This window comes from Terrapene carolina, unplaced genomic scaffold, assembly GCF_002925995.2.
Source record: "Terrapene carolina triunguis isolate 2854851 unplaced genomic scaffold, T_m_triunguis-2.0 Scaffold230, whole genome shotgun sequence".
NCBI lineage: Eukaryota > Metazoa > Chordata > Testudines > Emydidae > Terrapene > Terrapene triunguis.
The window spans coordinates 2,782,186-2,798,725 of NW_020664581.1; the positions used below are offsets into that span (position 1 = coordinate 2,782,186).

The following is a 16,540-nucleotide window of genomic DNA, read 5'->3' on the forward strand; positions in this document are numbered from 1 at the left end:
AGAAAGCAAGCAGAGGCGGCAGTGCCCGGGGCTGGACTCCACAGCAAGGATGAGCCAGAGGCCAGAGCACAGGGCAAGGCCTCACAGCAGGGTCCCACGCGGCAAGGTCGCGGGTTCTGGTCACCTGCTGCCAGACACTCCACCGCACACGCTCTCCCTGACCCAGCTCTGTCCCAACCCCTCTCCCAAAGCAGATACACCCACCACTGTCGCTGGAGCCTCTCCCCACGCTGCTCCAGGCTAACTTCCGCCCACCCCCCCTCCACCAGGTGCGGGCCGGGAGCGGGGCTGGAGGGGCTCCCAGCTACAGCTGGCCCTACGGAGAGGCCTGCAGCCGCCTCTCTCATTCCAAGGCAGACTGGGAGCCAGGGTGGAGCCTGGCCAATGGCTCCCTCAGCTCACTGGTCCCATGCCATAGGCTGGGCCGCGCCGGGCGTGGGATGGTGCAGACAGACGATGAATGGGGATGGAGCTTGGCACAGGATGCTGGGTGCTGGGTCAGCCCTGCTCTCCCAGCAGCGGGAGGAGGGAGACAGAGGCAGGACAAGGAACAGGGGGCATGAGACTCACCTGAATGCGCTGCTCAAAGCCCCAGCCGCTGGGTGCTCTCGGCCCTGCCAGTCAGGCACAGTGCGGCCAGGAGGTGCTTGGACATCTCACTGCTCACAGAATCCATACCTACCATCCCCACCCGGCCCCCAGACCCCAGGGCGGGCCTGGCGCAGGGACTCAAGTCAGCCAGCACTTGTAAGAGAGCCCCAGGGCTTAGGGCCTTCTGAGACCTGCCCCACACTGACAGTGCCTGGGCTCCACAGCCGCATGGGGAAAGGAGGGTGCAGGAGCTGAGCCCACAGAGGTGCACTAAGGGGGCACTTTGGGGAGGGAAGAACCCGACCTCCCACTGCAACAGCACAGCCCTGCCCAGGCTCCCTGGCTGAGCTGGAAGGATCCCAAAGCCAGAGGCCTGTTGAAAACACCAGCCCAGGAAGTGGGCACGCCTGGCCTGCTCCCTCCTCTCCCCAGTGCGCTGTGGCCCCATGGCTGCGGTCTGACCCATGCCCCCTTACCCGCGCTGCTCATGTGCGCAGAGGTGAAGCCGCTGAGCGTATTGCGCCCGCTGGCGTCAGCGTAGTGCGGCATGGAGTTGATCACTGCCTGCAGGTACTTCTCCTGCTCCAGGCTGGTGGAGTCCGTTTGCGACTGGCCTGCAAAGAGAGCCGGGGCATCAGCAACACTCACTAGGCGCACACACAACCACCGCGCTGGGGGAGAAGCTATTGGCCAGGGCGCTGCTGGCACGTTGCTATGGGAGACGGAGCATTCCCCAGAGACACATGCAGCACCCCCTCGTCACAGAGAGGCAGGTACCTGCAGTAGGGGCGTTCTGCGACTTGAAGAGGCCCACAACACCCTTGCCGTGCAGCCCCCCCGATCTCAGCAGCACGGCCTTGGTGCGGGAGTTCCTCCAGCAGATGACAGGGAAGCGGTTCTGGCGGTAGCAGCGCGAGATCCTCTGGATGGTGTTGTCCTGGATGCTCTGCGGGACGATCAGCAGCCCCGGGTAACTGCAGGAGAGAGCACAGGCCATATGCCACCGTCATGCCACACTAGGGGAATGGCAAAGCAGGGAGGAAGGGGATGCCACAGCCGGGCTGCCCCCCAGAACTGCCTGTGGCCCATGCGCCAGGTACCCGCCTCCGGCAGATGCCCCCCCCCCCCCCCCCCCGGGGTCCCCCCCCCCGGCAGACGGCCCACATGTTAGATACCCACCTCCGGCAGACGGCTCCCCCCACACGGGGTACCCACCTCCGGCAGACGGCCCACATGGTAGATACCCACCTCCGGCAGATGCCCCCCACATGGGGTACCCACCTCCGGCAGATGGCGTACATGTTAGATACCCACCTCCGGCAGACGGCTCCCCCCACACGGGGTACCCACCTCCGGCAGACGGCGTACATGCGGTTCACCGTGGAGATGCGGAAGGGCTCGTTCTTGGAACGGGTGAGGCTATTACTCAGCGTGCCCAGCCCCATCCGTTGGTAGTCGCGGCAGCAGGCTCGCTCGACTAGGTGGCTCATCGTCATCTTGTCTGAAGGTTTGATGATGGTGGAGGGGGTCAGGGTGCTCCTGTCTATCTCTTCAGACACTGCACAGGCAGAGGGAAGAGGTGGGGTCAGGCAGGGGGAGAGGGAGACTGGAGCTCTGGGGCCAGGGCACCGTCTGATGCACCCCAGGCCTGGCCTTGCTGCAGCAGCGACAGAAGATGAGGGCGCAGCTGCCCCGTCCTGCAGTGCCAGTGTCATGGGCCACCCAGGAATGGGACAGATGCTGTGGGGACTGAACCCAGGAGTCTCTGGATTGAAAAGCATGAGCCTCTACTGGCTGAGCTAACTGCCCAGCCGGGGCTGAGCTCCCAGGCTGCAGCAGCTCTGTGGTTTGGCACCAGAGGGGGACAGAGCCAGGCTGCGTTCCTGCAAGTGACAGCAGGTGACCAAGCCAAGCCACCGCACGCTGCAGGGCAGACCCCAGCTCCTGGGCGCTCACAGGCTGAGACCCCACTGCTCACCCACGGCGCCTCACCCCCGCAAAGGCTTCCCACACAGGGGGCAGCCTGTTTGCTACGGAAGCTCCCAACCTGAGATCTCATCCTCGTCATCCTCCTGGAAGTGCTGACTGCTGCGCTGCTCCCAGGTAGGCGGCGTGTACTTCTTGCGGGTCACGTACGGTCGGCCAATGGTTTTCTTGGCATTCTTCATCAGGTTCTTGGAAAGCGTCCTGGAACAACAGCAGGGGACGTGAGGCCAACCTGGTACCAGCCCCAGGCCCGACACGTCACGGTGTGGCCACAGGGACCCTGCCCCTAGAGGGGGGCTCCACAGACCTCGCCCAGCCCAGTATGAGAGGGAGAGACCCCAACACTCAGTCAGACCATGAGCAAAGCAGAGGCAGGAGCATCCCTTGGTGCCACCCACAGACATACTTGCACTAACCCTGCCACTGAGGGGCCGGGGAAACAACCCTCCCCAGCTCCAGCAGACTGGGGACCACCAAGACGAGGCTCCCACCCGGGAGGATAGGACAGCCAGGCAGTTACCATGGGCCACGTCAGAGATGGGGGCTAAGAGACCAGCCAGCTCCTGCTAGGAACTTCCACTCCCCAGACCGCAGCAAGATGAAGGGGGCAACCCAGAGGTGCCTGGACCCCTTAGAATCCGACTGGGCAGGGAATCAGTCAGAGCTGAATGACACCAGCTGCCCCCAGCCTCAGGGCCTCATGGAGATCCTGGATCAGCTCTGACAGAAGCGTCAATGGGGGCAGAGGACTGGCTCTCTCAGGTGCTGGTCTGGCCCCGTCACCCTCGTATCTGAGCACCGACTAACTCTCTGCGCCCCCCATGAGGCTGGGCACCACTCTGGTCCCCACAGGCCAGATGAGGAGCCGAGGCAGATGGCCAGACTTGCCCAAACTCACACAGGATGTCTGGGGTGAAGCAGGGAATTGAACCTGGGTCTCCCGCGTCCTAGGCTAGCCCCCCAGCCCCTGGCCCATCCTTCCCCTCAGCATGGCGCTGGGCAGGACCAGTGCTGCTCTCTTCACAGCAGACATGGGGACGCTAGCTATAGACTGAGCTGTCAGAGACAGCACAGGTGCCAGTGGCTGCCAGTTCCCCAGAAGCAGCCCAGCACCCTCAGGGCCTGGGACGCAGGAAGCCGACGCTTCCCGCAGGCTAGCAGGGCTTTGGGAGGAGGGCACAGGACAGGCTCTGGGGGCTCTGAGCTGCAGACACGGAGAGGGTCCAAAGAAATGCCAGTGCTACACCTGCCTAACCCTACTGCTGTGGCCACCAACTCAGGCTGCGCCGGGGCTCGGAGACAAAGGAACACAACCGGCACCCAGCCCAGGGCATGGTGCGGATGGACAAACACTTCCAGGATTCACCCTCCAGAGCAGCTGCAAACAGAGGCAGGCACAGTCCCCTTGGGACCATATGGGGAGCTAAATCCTCCATCTAGCCCGTACGGCTGCAGTGGGGTTGGGCCCTAATCCAGCCTGTACCATAATGGTGGCGAGAGGCATCAAGTTTGCAGTCCAGCCTGTACCATGATGGCAAAGGTGGGATTAAACCTGCAGCCCAGTCCGAAGCCCTGGGAGAGGGAGCCTATCAAGCCACAAGGGAAGTCCCAAAGCCCTTAGCATGCAGAGTGGGTGAAAGGAAGAACCACTGGGAGCAGTGAAGGCTACAGCCTGAGCCAGTGCCACCTTGCAAGCCCCTGTCCAGTGTGAAGGTGTCTTACGTGGATGAATGGCCAAGGTGCCCGAGGGATATGACACCCACTGCCAGGCCCTGGAACATATCGGTCACCTGCTGGGAGCTGGGTCACAAACACACAGGAGAGACGCTTAGACGTCACACAGCACCAAGCCCAACGCAGCAGCAACCAGACCACCAGCAGCTACAGCACTTGCTAGTTACAGAACGCGGGTGGCACGACACGGGGCCCCATCATGCACAGGGCCATCTCATCATCCCCAGTGCTGCCACCCTCCTGCAGGGCTGGGATTAGACCAGCAAGGGGATTCCCAATAGCCAATGCTACTGCTTCACAGATTTGAGAAGGGGTCCCTACGCCGCCCCCTTCCCTTCTGCTCGGGGCTGGACCCGCTGCCTCTGAGAGCCCAGGCCAGGAGTCGAGGCACGTGACAGCAACCTGTTCTTGGCCTCTTGTCCCTGGGCTGGGAAAGCTTTGGAGCCAGTGAGCCAAGACCCCAGTCCTGGAGAGGCAAGCTCAGCTACCAAGAATGCCGTTGCTTTGCTCAACAGTAAGCCTTCTGGCTGGTAAGGGAGGAGCGAGGTCAGGCTCTGAAGGGAGTCTGCTCAGCGGCTCTCTGCCGGCTGGATTTGGGATGGGGCAGAGGAGATTCCTTGGGGTTTCAAACAGGGATCCAAAGGATGTCCTGTGTCCCACGCTCCCTGGCAGCCCAGTCCCACCGCAGCATGGGGTGGCCTAGGGCCCCACTCCCCGGCAAGGGGGCAGAGAACCGCCGATACCTGAGTGAGGGGTTTTTCTCCTTGGCCTTGGGCTGCATGGCTTGCTTGGGTGACTGGCCCACGGTGAAGGCGAAGGTGCCACGTACGTGCTGGGGATAGCGCAGCTTGTGCAAGTGCTTCCTGAAGACCTCGGCGCTCTCTGAAGCCACCTCCTCGTCAAAGGCAATCCGCAGCACCTGTGGGGACAGCAGGGTGGGCTCAGACTGCCGCTGCGGGGAGGGCCTTCACCCGGCCCACGTCAGGGCCAGGACCCCAAGGGAAGCACATTTAGCACACAGCCTGGGGCAGAGCCAACAGCAATGTGCCTGGGACCAGCCCACCAGGGCAGCTCACCCCTTTGCTGCTCACTCAGTCCAGCACCGATGGCTACTTTTGTCCAACGCCCCCAGTGGCTTCACAGACCCTACCGGATGGTTACTCGGTGTCCCTGTGCTGCCATCCCCGCTCCCAGGGCAGGCGGAGAGATCTGCTCATGTCCCCAGCTGCCCAGCTCCACACCCAAGCAGCAGTGTAGCCAGGTGGACGTTTCGGCCCTAGAATGAAGGCAGGTCCATTTCCTGCAGCACTGCGAGCGCACAACAGCCCTGGGAGCTAGGGGATGTGCAGTGACCCCAATCTATAGGTCAAATAAGTCAGAGTTGGAGCCCAGGAGATCCCAGGCCCCAGCCCAGTGGTCTGTCCACAGGAACGTGCCTCCTCCCCGTTAAGCATAGAAACTGGCCATGTGTTTGCAGTCAGCCACTGCCTGGGGTTCCAGCAGCCCCTCAGGCTGGACGGGAGAGGGAACCGCAGCACAGACCGGTTCCCTGCGCTGCTCTGAGAAGGGGCTCAGAATTGCATCATGGGCTGATCTGCACTGCCAGGGAAAGAGCTGTTTTTCCATGGGGCAGCCAGGGAGCAGATGTCACCTCAATACCTAGCTCGCCCTCTGGAGCAGGGCTGGCATGACAGGGCTACTCAGCCGTGGCACTTCGTCCTCACTCCAGGTACACACAGGAGAGGAGAGCTGCATGAACACTGGAAACATGAGGTGGTCAGGCTAGCGTCCCCCCAGCGTCCCCCCCACGCTCGGGCATTCTGCAGCTGGCTCTTCTCCCTCAACCCAGCCTCCTCCCTGCACCCCAACTTCCAACCCAGTATCCCAGGGCTACGTGAAGCCAGAATGGCTCTCGTGTCAACAGCTCTCATGTAACACAGCAGGAATGGAAGTCTGGGAGAAGGCAAATGGGCTGACCTGCCCCCCAACACCAACAGGACCACCCTGGTCCACCCACATCCCTGCCCCGCGTGTGGTCATCAGAAGCTCCATCCCTAAGAAATGATGCTTTTTATTTCCATATACAGAGAGCTCACTACCAGGCAGGAGTTTGGAGAAAGGCTCGCTGCCCAAATCTGTCATGTCTTCCTCCAAACACATTGGGTCACTCACAGGAGGACAGGTCTGGTGCCACAGCTCATGTCATGGCCACTAGTAGCAGCAGGCAATATTCTGTGGCTGCACAACAGGGTGCAGCAGCCAGCGATGCAGTGCAGAACAGCACATCTCCTTTGTATAGGAGCATGCAAAGGCAGTGAACTGGAACAAGGCTGCATCAATGAACCTGACACTTATCTGATAATACTGGCCTTACGTGCTTGAGTACGTGTGTCGTAAGTGACCTAATCCTAAACTGATTCAAGCTGCCAGGGTTAGCACAACATTAACATGTGCTTAACTTGTTTGCATTAGAATGTTTAGTCATGAAAATATTTTCATTTGTTTTAAAAATCATTGTGTGTTGTGTCTCTGTTACATCAGCTTGTATACTTTTGTTTCGAGGTGCCAATGCTAAAGTTCTAAAAGCCATGCGCACAAGCTCTTTCATGGCTGCGTTACATTAAAATATTTCTAGGAACTCGTATAAACAAGACACTGAAATCCAAGAGTTCTACGAAAAGGCTGTGCATATTATTTGGTCACTTCGGTTACATCCTTCAGGAAGAGCCACCTGAAGTAGGTTAATCCTACGTGAAAAGGAAATAAGGATTTACACTTCAGTGATTTCCGTGTGTTACCGTCTTCTCTCTCACGTACCCTGTGGTAACAGCCATGTTTGGATGCACCACTCCCGAATTCTCCTATGAAGACTTGTTACCAGCTTTTAACAAATGCCTCTTGTAGTTAACGTTTCTGAAAACCCGACTGGTCTGTGAGAATCCCTCCCCCCGAGCCCTTGGAGGAAGGGATGCTGCCTGTCAGCCCTGCACGGGTGCAATAAGCAATAGGAAAGGAATCAACTGGGGGTATACGTTGCAGACACCCCACTCCTTGTTCCATGGCTGCAGCACTGCCTGGAACAGGCTTGGGCCTAGCTCAGGTCCTACGCCCCTCAGGGCGCAGCATTCTGTAGGTCTGAGGGGCACATGGGGCTTGTGAGACATCACACCTTAGCACTACCATTGGTCCAGGACAGGACAGCAAATTCCATCCCCTTCTCTGCAATGGAGCCAACAGACCCCAGCAGGCAATGCTCAGCCAGGGGACAGTACTCTCTGGGACCTGCAGGCACCTGGCCTGATGGCTGCCTTTGGCCAGTCAGGCATGCAGCAGCCCAAAAGCCACACAAGCCCAGGAGGTCAGTGACCCCTCTACTCTGGGGAAACTGCCTGCAGGATCCATCTCCCAGCTGAGGCCCAACACAGCAGTTTGGCGAGGTCTGTGCTCCTCGCCCCAGAAGTCCAGCAGCAGCCGGGAATGTGGCCCAGTTGTCTGTCTGGAGAGTGTTTCCGGCAGGAGTGCTGGGGGGCTCGTCTCACCTGGAATGTGCATGAGCGCAGCTGTAGCACCTCCTGGATGAACTGATCCACCTGGGCTGTGACGCTGATCTTCTTCTCTTTCTGGATGAACTGATCGGCCTGGGCCTGGACGTTGATCTTCTTCTCTTTGGTCAATGAGGCAATGGGGAAGGACCGGACCACCACCTGCTCCCCCACTGGGGCCATGGAGAGAACAGGGGACACGTTAGTCACATGCAGGATAGGGTCTCGAACTGGCTCAGACCACCGATGGGCTGGGACACGCTGCCCTCAGCTGCTCCCCAGTAACTCCGGGACTGCGCTTGCTGCTCCAGGGCAGAATCAGCCTGTAGCCCAAGGCAGCGGGAGCTACATAAGGGGACCGGCGAATAAAACTGGGACCAAAGGGGGACCTGCTCAGCAAATGCCTCTCCCCAGACCAATGGGCAAACAGCCCCTCCCCTGTAAAAGGTAATTCCATTACAGTACTCTGAGTGAGCCCCCCCTCTGGCCACAGCCCGTTCTCAGATCCCCGGTGAGGGAAAAACCACTCACCAGCCCGGACTCCTGCTGGCGCTAAATGGCGCCGGGCTCCGGTTAAGCGAAGGCGAAAAGCCCCCTACAGCAGAATCCTCACTCCCAAGTCCAGTCAGCAGCAGGGCAGGGCCCCAGAAACCCCACCCAGGATGGATTCCCCCTGTTCCGGCAAATCCTCCACCTCCCATGGCTGATCTGCCCGAGGTCCCCGAGGAGCAGTGCGGAGACCGGCCCACCAGGCCACAGGGGATGCAGAGTATGGCGCAGAGGGAGGGTCCTCACCCAGCGGGTCCGTGGGGGTGCCCTTGAAAACGATGCGGTAAGTGGTGAGGAAGATGGCTCCTTCGGCGGGGAGCAGTGGGGGGCCCCCAATATTCCCTCCGGCAGCTTCTTCACGTCCGTCAGGCATGAGGTACACGCGGAGCCCTTCCATGACACACTCCTCACCCACCAGCAGGCTGGGGCGCAACAGCTTGGGCTGCAGGAACAAACAGGAGGAGGGTTGAAAGCCATGGGAGACAGGCCAGCCCCCCCGCACAGAGCCACGACGGCTGGGGAGTGGGGAGAGGTTCGCAGCTGGGCCCCACAATGGAGCTGCTTCAGCTCTTGCTGGAGACCCACTGGGCCCCCGCCCTGCCAGGGCAGACAGGGTTATTCCCGACTCAGCCCCGCCGAGCCCAGGTGCCTCAGAAGGGAGGCCCATGCAGGCAGAGGGACCCCTTTGCACCCCACAGGCTCCCTCAGCCATGGTGCAGGGCGTAGGGGGTGCAACCCGGAAGGGAGGGGATGCCCCTGTGCAGCTAGGTAGTACAGACCTTCTGAATAGGAGGGAGCCTCTTGCTCTCCCTGTGCACAGCATCCAGTGTCTCTATGTGCATCTGCACGATGTCTGAGGAGGAAGGGAGACGCAGAGTTAACCCTACGGGGCAGGAGTGTCCCGTCCCGGCTGCAGGCCCCAGACAGCAGGAGCCTGAGAACACGGGCCTATTGCAGCCTCTCTGCCAGCCTCCCCACTTCCTCTTGGGGGAGCATAGCCCTCAGTGGGCAGTGCCTGAGCACACCCTTCCCCTGCTCTGGAGGGGACTCACAGCAGCAAAGCGCTGGCTACAAACCCAGTCCCCCCCCATGCTGGACAAGCTGTTTACCAGGGATCATGATGTGCAGCCCCTTCAGGTGCTCGTTGGTGACGCCGCTCTCCGTGCACACCTTGTCCACGAAGCGGTTGATGAAGCGTACCACGTAGTTGGCCACGTCGGAGCTCTCGGCATCCTCAAACCCACTTTCCGTGTCGTAGCTTTCGGCCACGCTGCCGGCAATGCTAACACAGGGAGACTCGGCTGGGAGAGAGCCCGACCACGCAGCACACGCCGGCTCTCCCCCACACCCCCGACAGCCTTGCTCTCCCGGGCACCCAGGGCCACACACAGAACACACTAGTTCCACCCCCAACCTGGACAGCCTGCCTCCTCCAGGTCCTGGCAGCAAATGCCAGCTTCAGTCCCCCCTCCCGCCCAGATCCTTCAGTGGTAGCTCCCACACCTCCCCAGTCCCAGCGCAGCCCACCAGCCAGCTACCTGTTGGTGACGAAGCTGTTGCTGACGCTCTCCACGTCGCCTAGCCCCGAGCTGCGCAGCAGCCGGTTCTTGCTGGTGTCGAGGGGCAGCAGCAGGTAGCTCATGCGGTTGGCGTAGTGGATGGCCTGGCTGAAGACCGTGCTCTCCTCCTTCTGGATCAGCTCCTGCTGCTTCTCCCGGCTCATGGTAGGCCACAGCCTCCGCTGCTCCGACGCAATCTCCAGGGCAGATTTCTCTTCCTGAGGCCCCTCCTTGCCCTCCTAATGGAGCAGGGGGACAGATCAGCCCTTTGCGCGAGCAGGAAACCCGTGTGCCAGCTCCCACCCCACAGCGTCTGCAACAAAGCACCTGCTCTCATCAGGGCCTCCTACCCCCATCTCTCCCCAGGAGCCCCAAGCCAGGTCATATCCCAGACCCCCTGCCTTCAGGCCAGTTCTTGCCTCCTCACTAGCTACGAGGAAGGCTGGGCCAGGACGGCCTGGGACTGGTATTCCTGCCGCCCCATCACCTCATCCACGTGGTTCTCCTCATTGCTCTCCAGGTACAGGGCTCGGATGTGGTTCTGCACGTCGCAGTAGAACATGGCCTCCCAGAACTGGATGTTGGTCCACACGACGTGTTCCTGCACACAGCTGTAGGCAAACTGCGTGATGCCCGGGCTCAGTTTCTGGGGGGCAGAGAGAAGAGAGGGTCTCAGTGCAGATGCCTCCTGTATGCCAGCCCCTCCCAGCTCACCCAGGCTGTGCTCTAGCTGGGAAAGGCAGTGCCCTCGGCCAGCCAGTGGCACCACATACACTGAGCCCCCTCCCTGCACAAAGTAACACTGCACTGACTGCTCCTTCCGCATGCCCAATTCATGCCACAGCAAACCGCCTCTGCTGTCGGGGAGCAAACACTGAGCTCTGCTCCTGCGAGACTGAGGGACTCAAGGTCAACGCTCCCTGGACTCTGTGACCCAGCTGTCTGAGCACCCTGCAGCTGGGTGCCACAGCCCTGGTCTCAAGCCCAGAGATGAGCAGCGCCTGAGAGAGGCCCAGCCACGGCTGCTATGTCTCCCTGATAGGGAGCCCCTGCTGCCACAGAGGGTCTGGCTACACTGCAATGAAAAACCCTCTCCTGGCCCATGCCAGCTGACTCGGGCTTGTGGGAGAGACTTCTGAGCTCTGGGCCCCTCCCACCTCGCAGGGTCCTAGAGCCCGTACTCCAGCCCGAGCCGGAAGTCTACACAGCAATAAAACAGCCCCTCCGCCCAAGCCCCGTGAGCCCGGCTGGCGCAGGTTTTTGACTGCATTGTAGCTGTACCCAAAGTGGCTATCCCTGGGCGGGAGGAACTAGGCCAGTGGCTGCAGAGCTGACGTCTCTCCTCACACCACAGCCTTTCAAGGCCTCTCAGACCTGTTGGAGTCAAAAGGGTTTTGGGCCCAACAGGACTGAGGCAGGAGGCAGAGTGGAGCCACCACGCCTGCCTGCGCTCTGGCCCCTGTGGGGTGACCCCCCCCAGAGACCAGCCCCTGCACTGGCACAGCTCAGTGGCGCGCTCTGCAGTCATTCCGTAGTTACAGCCAGGCAGACACGAGGCCCTTCTGCCAGGATCCGCAGCATGCACCAGCCTGCACCGATACTTACTCGGCAGAAAGCAGTGACTAGTGGCAAAAGTGCTGCTGCAATCCCATGCTCATCCATGGCAGTGCAGTCCTGGGGCAGGGAGAGAGAGAAGAGATTAGCACAGAGCCCTGGAGAAAGGAGCATTCACTATAAGGCCCCCAGAACTACAGACCCCCAACACTGCCCCCAAACCTCATCCCCGCAGCTCTGGAGAGGGGTTAACTGGCATTCACCGCAGGGCCCCCAGAGCTGTAGACTTCCACCCACACACTGCCTCAAGTACCCTCCAGGACAGAGCTGTGCCGGCTTCTTCAGCATCCCGGAGAGGACCCCGTTCACATGGCATCAGCCCCCCGAAGGAATCCACGGGTGTGACCGCAGCAGCCCTGGTGAACCCTCGTCCCGCTGCAGCTCCAGCCAGCCCCTTGGCACGGTACCTGTAAACAGCAGTTCATCACGCGGACAATGAAGTCAAATTGTTGGTGGTCCAGTACAGCCCTGTTCTGCTGCACATGCAGGTTCAACTCCTGAGTCAGGCAGTGTCTGGCTGCTCGGCCCTTCATGGCCCTTAGCACAGCTGGAAGCAGCTGCAGGAGGAAGAGCAGAGGGTAGAGCGATGGGACCAAGCTTCCAGTCCAGGCCCTGCTGAGGATTACAGGCTGGAGGGCAGTTGGTAGCAATTGGCGATGGACATAGGATATAGAGTGCCCGCTGCAAGGCCTGACGCTTTGGAAACTTGCAGACAACGCACGCACCCACCCTGGGGTAGTCAGCACAGCCAGAGGTGACACACTGAGCCCCCGGTGCCGCAATGACCCACACTGCAAACCCACACCCTGGAAAGTCAAATGCAGCCGCACACAACACTCACTGCCCGCTGCTGGGCAAGGCTCCCAGGGATCCCAGCCCCTGTCTTGGCCATCTCCACAGGACAGTCCCAGGTAGGGGCAGACACAGACAGTGGCCACAGCATCCCAGATTTGCCAGTCCACACTGGTGAAATGTGGCAGTTAGCCAGGCTCCGTGGCACCATGGGCAAGAGGCGTGCTGATGAAGAGCGTATGAGGTGGTGGGGGGCAGCCTAGGCAGATGGAGGACTGGACACAGGCAGGAAGCTCTCTCCTCTAAGCGTCTGTGTGATGGGACGGCAGAGACGTAGAGCAGCCAGGGGCTGGGTGTCCTGTCTCTCCGCGCACCCGCCCCTTTACCACCAGCTCCCTGGGCCCTCACCTTTTTGGCTTCTAGCATCTTGTTCTCGAAGACGTAGGAGATGCAGTTCCTGACCACCTCCAGGCGGCGGGCGCTGTTGGCCAGGGCACTGCCATTGCGCTCCATGATGGCAGCTGGGGAGAAAAGCCACCAGTCACTACACTGCAGGAGCGGGTGAGGGAGGCTGGCCTGTTCCCCTCTGAGGGAGGCAAGCCGCACAGCCAGCCCATCTCTTTGTCCTGCTCTGGGAGGGCAGGGGCTGTGTGTTTGTGACGCCCGTGTGGGTCTCCCCTGCTCCCTCTCCAGCGGACAGCACGGCCCAATTGGCTACGGTGGAGATAAGTGGCCTCAGCGGCACAGATCCCCAGGGGACATGATTCCTGATTCCATGGACTCAGCCTAGCGGTAAAGGGCAAGGGGGATACAGGAAATGGGAACACTGGCCCTCCGGTGCCTTCCGTCCCTGGGGTGCCCAGGACTTCACAGCCAGCAATTCAATAACCCCTGGAGTGCTGGGCAGCAGCCCAATTTCACAGCTAGGCAAACTGAGGCACAAAGAGATACAGTGGCTTGCCACAGGGCATGACGAGTCAGGGGCCTAGCCAGGAACAGGCCCCAGCAGTCCTGGCTCCCCGCTCCCACTCTAACACACTAAGCACGTTGTTTCGGAAGCGAATGGTTTTCTGTGGTGGCAGAGCTGAGCAACCACCAGTAGAGACGCAGAGCGAGCTGCTCGCCTCCCCAAGCAATGCTGGCCCCGCAGATCTAGGCTCACCCTTTCAGAAGAGTCCACTGACTTTGGGTGCCCAATTCGAGGCACTCTGGGCTGGACTGTCTGAGGGGGCTGCATTGGGAGCTGTGGGTGCATCTCCAGCTGGGCACACAAAGGGTGCAGACTCTCCCAAATTCGGGCCTAGCCCCCCATCTCACCTGAAAGGCTCCCGGTGGGCATGAGCAGCTCCAGCACATGGTTAACCAACCCCCAGTTCGCGGCTAAGCCTCTGGGCTGACAATGGGGCCACACCCCAACCTCCACCTTCCCCGCCTCAGCTCATGGCTGCGGGGAATCCCAGCCACACGTAAGCACCATCTCTCCAGCCCTTCCTCGCTGACAGACCCCGGCAGCCTTCTCCACCCCAGGCCCACAGCAGGCTTTGAAATCCAACCAAGCTGCCAGCGGTGAGGCCAGTGGTGCCCATACTGGGCTGTGAGCCTGGCAGTGCGGAGGCAAAGCTCCACCTTTGCGTGGCCCTTTACCGTGAGGCTGTGCTCCTCCTGGGAGACATACCAATGGGGGGTCCCGATGGCACCATACACTTCTTCTCCGCCTTCACAGCCGGCGGGGCTGTCTGCAGCTTGGCAGTGGCCTGGTCGATGATCCACTGGACTGTCCCCTCGTCCAAGCGGGGAAAAGGCCTCTGGTGTAGGCGCAGGTAGCAACCTTCTGTGGGCTTCTGCACCTTGTGCATCGTCACTGCAGGGTATGGGTTCTCCTATTCCAGCAAGGGGCGCCGGTTACTCTCCAGGACAGACCTGCCATGCTGTGTCCCTGGGGAACTGCACCCGGCGCCAAGGCCAAGCCCTTCCCACACGTTACAAACCAGGAGCCCTCCAGCACCAGGCGCAGAGTACCCGGCTCAGGCCCAGCTGCACTATGCTCTCCGGAGCCACAGAGACAGTGACCACCCAAGCACACGTGGGGCCGGGAGAGCCTGGACATGCTGGGCAGGTAGGGAACTCAGCCCTCTGCAGCAGGGCAGTGCCCTCGCAAGTCTAACGGTGACCCTGGGCCATAGAGGGCAGTGCTGTCATGCTCCAGAGCCAGTCTCAGCAGAGCGCCCTCGGTCTGAAGGCTGGAGGGGTGGATGGCCAGATCCTCCAGACCAGTTGGGACACACGGGGGAGGAATTGCTCTGAACACCCCCCACGCCCACCCATGCATGCAGAATCCCTCCAAACCAGAGAGAACCAGGCAGGCAACGGGTTGACAATTCAAACCACAAGGCCACATTCCACCTGGGCCAGCTCCAAGAACGGTCACCGATCTACCCCTCTGCCACCTCCAGCTGTGGCCGGCAGACGAGGGTTGAGGCATAGGGCTGGAACGTACCCCAAGGAGAAGAGGCTCCCGCACTGGGCATGCAGCACCAGAGGTGAAGTGAGAATGGCACCTCCTTCAGTGGGGGCCCCTGACCCTAATCAGAGGGAGGCTTTGCCCCCGTGCCGGGCTCCCACCTCCACCTTATTCCCACCCCCAGACACCCCACTGTGCCCTGCTCACCCCACAGCCCGGCCCTCGGCACTTACGTTTTTATAGAGCTGCTCTGCCAGCTCCTTGATGTGCCGCAGTATTTTCTGCTTGCTCCCCTCCTCGGCACGCATCCGCTTCACTTCATGGGCGACCAGCTGAGGGTGGAGAAGAGGCATGAGGGGCAGCCTCCTGCGTGGGAGCACGGGTGCCGTATTGGCTGTGCTCCTTCGTGCCAGGACTGCCCCAGCTCAGGCTGTTCCTCAGCTGCTCCCGGCCCATGCAGAGCGCTGCAGCCAGCAGGCGGAGGCTGCTCCCCGGACGTCTTTGGCTCACGCCTCAGTCCCTCGGAGGGGAAAGCAAGAGCTCAGACATGCTCTGCGGCCTTTGGTTATTTACTGAAGGCGGTCAGTGCCAGAGACGGAGACGTGCAGGGCTACCAACCAGGGAAGGGAGGAGTTGCCCGCAAATCACCTCTTACCTCATCAAACAGGTCAATTGCTCGGTATGGGGCGCCCCTCTCGGTCACAAAGCCAGCGAACGCCATGCCCTCCAGGACCTTGGTGAGGAAGTCATCCTCCACCAGCCCCCTCTGACCGAGGAAGGCTGCCTACCAGAAGGAACAGCAGACAGCCATTAGCCGCGGACTGGCCTGAGTCTCAAAGCCAGCCAGACGTGGCACCACGCTATCACCATAATGGGTCACGGGCTCTCAGGTCACGAGGCGGAAAAGAGCAGGAGCCAATGGTGGCAGCCCCCAACCTTCCAGACAGCAGCCCCACGCTGGGGGAACTAGCAGAATGTGTGCACAGCCATGAGCCTTCCTTTCCCCCAGCCCGCTTGTAATGCGGTGTCTATTTCAGACCCAGACCCTTGGGCAGGGCTTTATTTGCCCATAAAGTACCAGATGGTGCTGTATAAATGCCCCCCCTGAACACTTCCCCCTCTTCACAGCCCTGAGGAGTGGGTCAGACTTAGATTCATTTACAGACAGGGAAGCCCAGAGAGAGAGAGATACGGATTAGAACCTGGGCTCACAGCAGTGCATGTCAGAGCCAGAGCTCAGGAGTTCCTGGTCCCAAGGCCCCTACTCACAATGCTGCACTCCTCAACCCAACAGCTCTCCAAGGCCTTTACAGCCATCCACGTACAGGCACTAGTTCAAATACGGCCGCCTCTGGGATGGAACCCAGGACAGCAGCGTGGTTTGAGACTGGAGCAATGCTGTATCCGATGAACTCCAGGGGGAGTGCAGGGGACAGAATGGAATACACCCGGGACACCAAGGCTGGAGTGGTCAGTTTCACATCTCATGCAGTAGACAGGCTCTCTAACAGCACAGCACCACTCCCCCCCGATCCCTCCCTTCACGTTGCACGGAGGAGCACACTGACTCAGGGCTTGTCCAGCCAGGGAGGTTTTTATGGAATAACTAATCTGAAGTAAGTGTGTCCACACAGCCAGCTGTATTCGAATTCCTCAGGAATCAGTGCATTCACATGGCACTGCGTTTTTTGTTTTGCTTTTTAAATAAGCAT

The 16,540-nt window shown here is 60.5% G+C and overlaps 1 protein-coding gene across 9 annotated transcripts in view; it reads right to left on the minus strand.

Moving 5' to 3' along the window:
- SBF1 (SET binding factor 1) overlaps positions 1–16,540 on the minus strand; it is a 44,153-nt gene that overhangs the window by 11,674 nt on the left and 15,939 nt on the right. For 5 of the 9 annotated variants that reach the window (XM_024203040.3, XM_024203038.3, XM_024203036.3 and 2 more), the window contains exons 7-24: positions 15,484–15,612; positions 15,062–15,160; positions 14,043–14,247; positions 12,776–12,888; positions 11,983–12,132; positions 11,567–11,635; positions 10,449–10,607; positions 9,941–10,200; positions 9,512–9,684; positions 9,182–9,255; positions 8,649–8,844; positions 7,851–8,026; positions 5,055–5,230; positions 4,300–4,377; positions 2,639–2,778; positions 1,942–2,149; positions 1,369–1,565; positions 1,068–1,205 (exon numbers count right to left, since the gene is read on the minus strand). In XM_024203040.3, coding sequence (XP_024058808.2) covers positions 1,068–1,205; positions 1,369–1,565; positions 1,942–2,149; positions 2,639–2,778; positions 4,300–4,377; positions 5,055–5,230; positions 7,851–8,026; positions 8,649–8,844; positions 9,182–9,255; positions 9,512–9,684; positions 9,941–10,200; positions 10,449–10,607; positions 11,567–11,635; positions 11,983–12,132; positions 12,776–12,888; positions 14,043–14,247; positions 15,062–15,160; positions 15,484–15,612 — 2,740 coding nt within the window. The remainder of the gene's footprint in view (positions 1–1,067; positions 1,206–1,368; positions 1,566–1,941; positions 2,150–2,638; positions 2,779–4,299; positions 4,378–5,054; positions 5,231–7,850; positions 8,027–8,648; positions 8,845–9,181; positions 9,256–9,511; positions 9,685–9,940; positions 10,201–10,448; positions 10,608–11,566; positions 11,636–11,982; positions 12,133–12,775; positions 12,889–14,042; positions 14,248–15,061; positions 15,161–15,483; positions 15,613–16,540) is intronic. The other 4 variants (XM_024203041.3, XM_024203039.3, XM_026656408.2 and 1 more) reach the window with 2 other exon arrangements.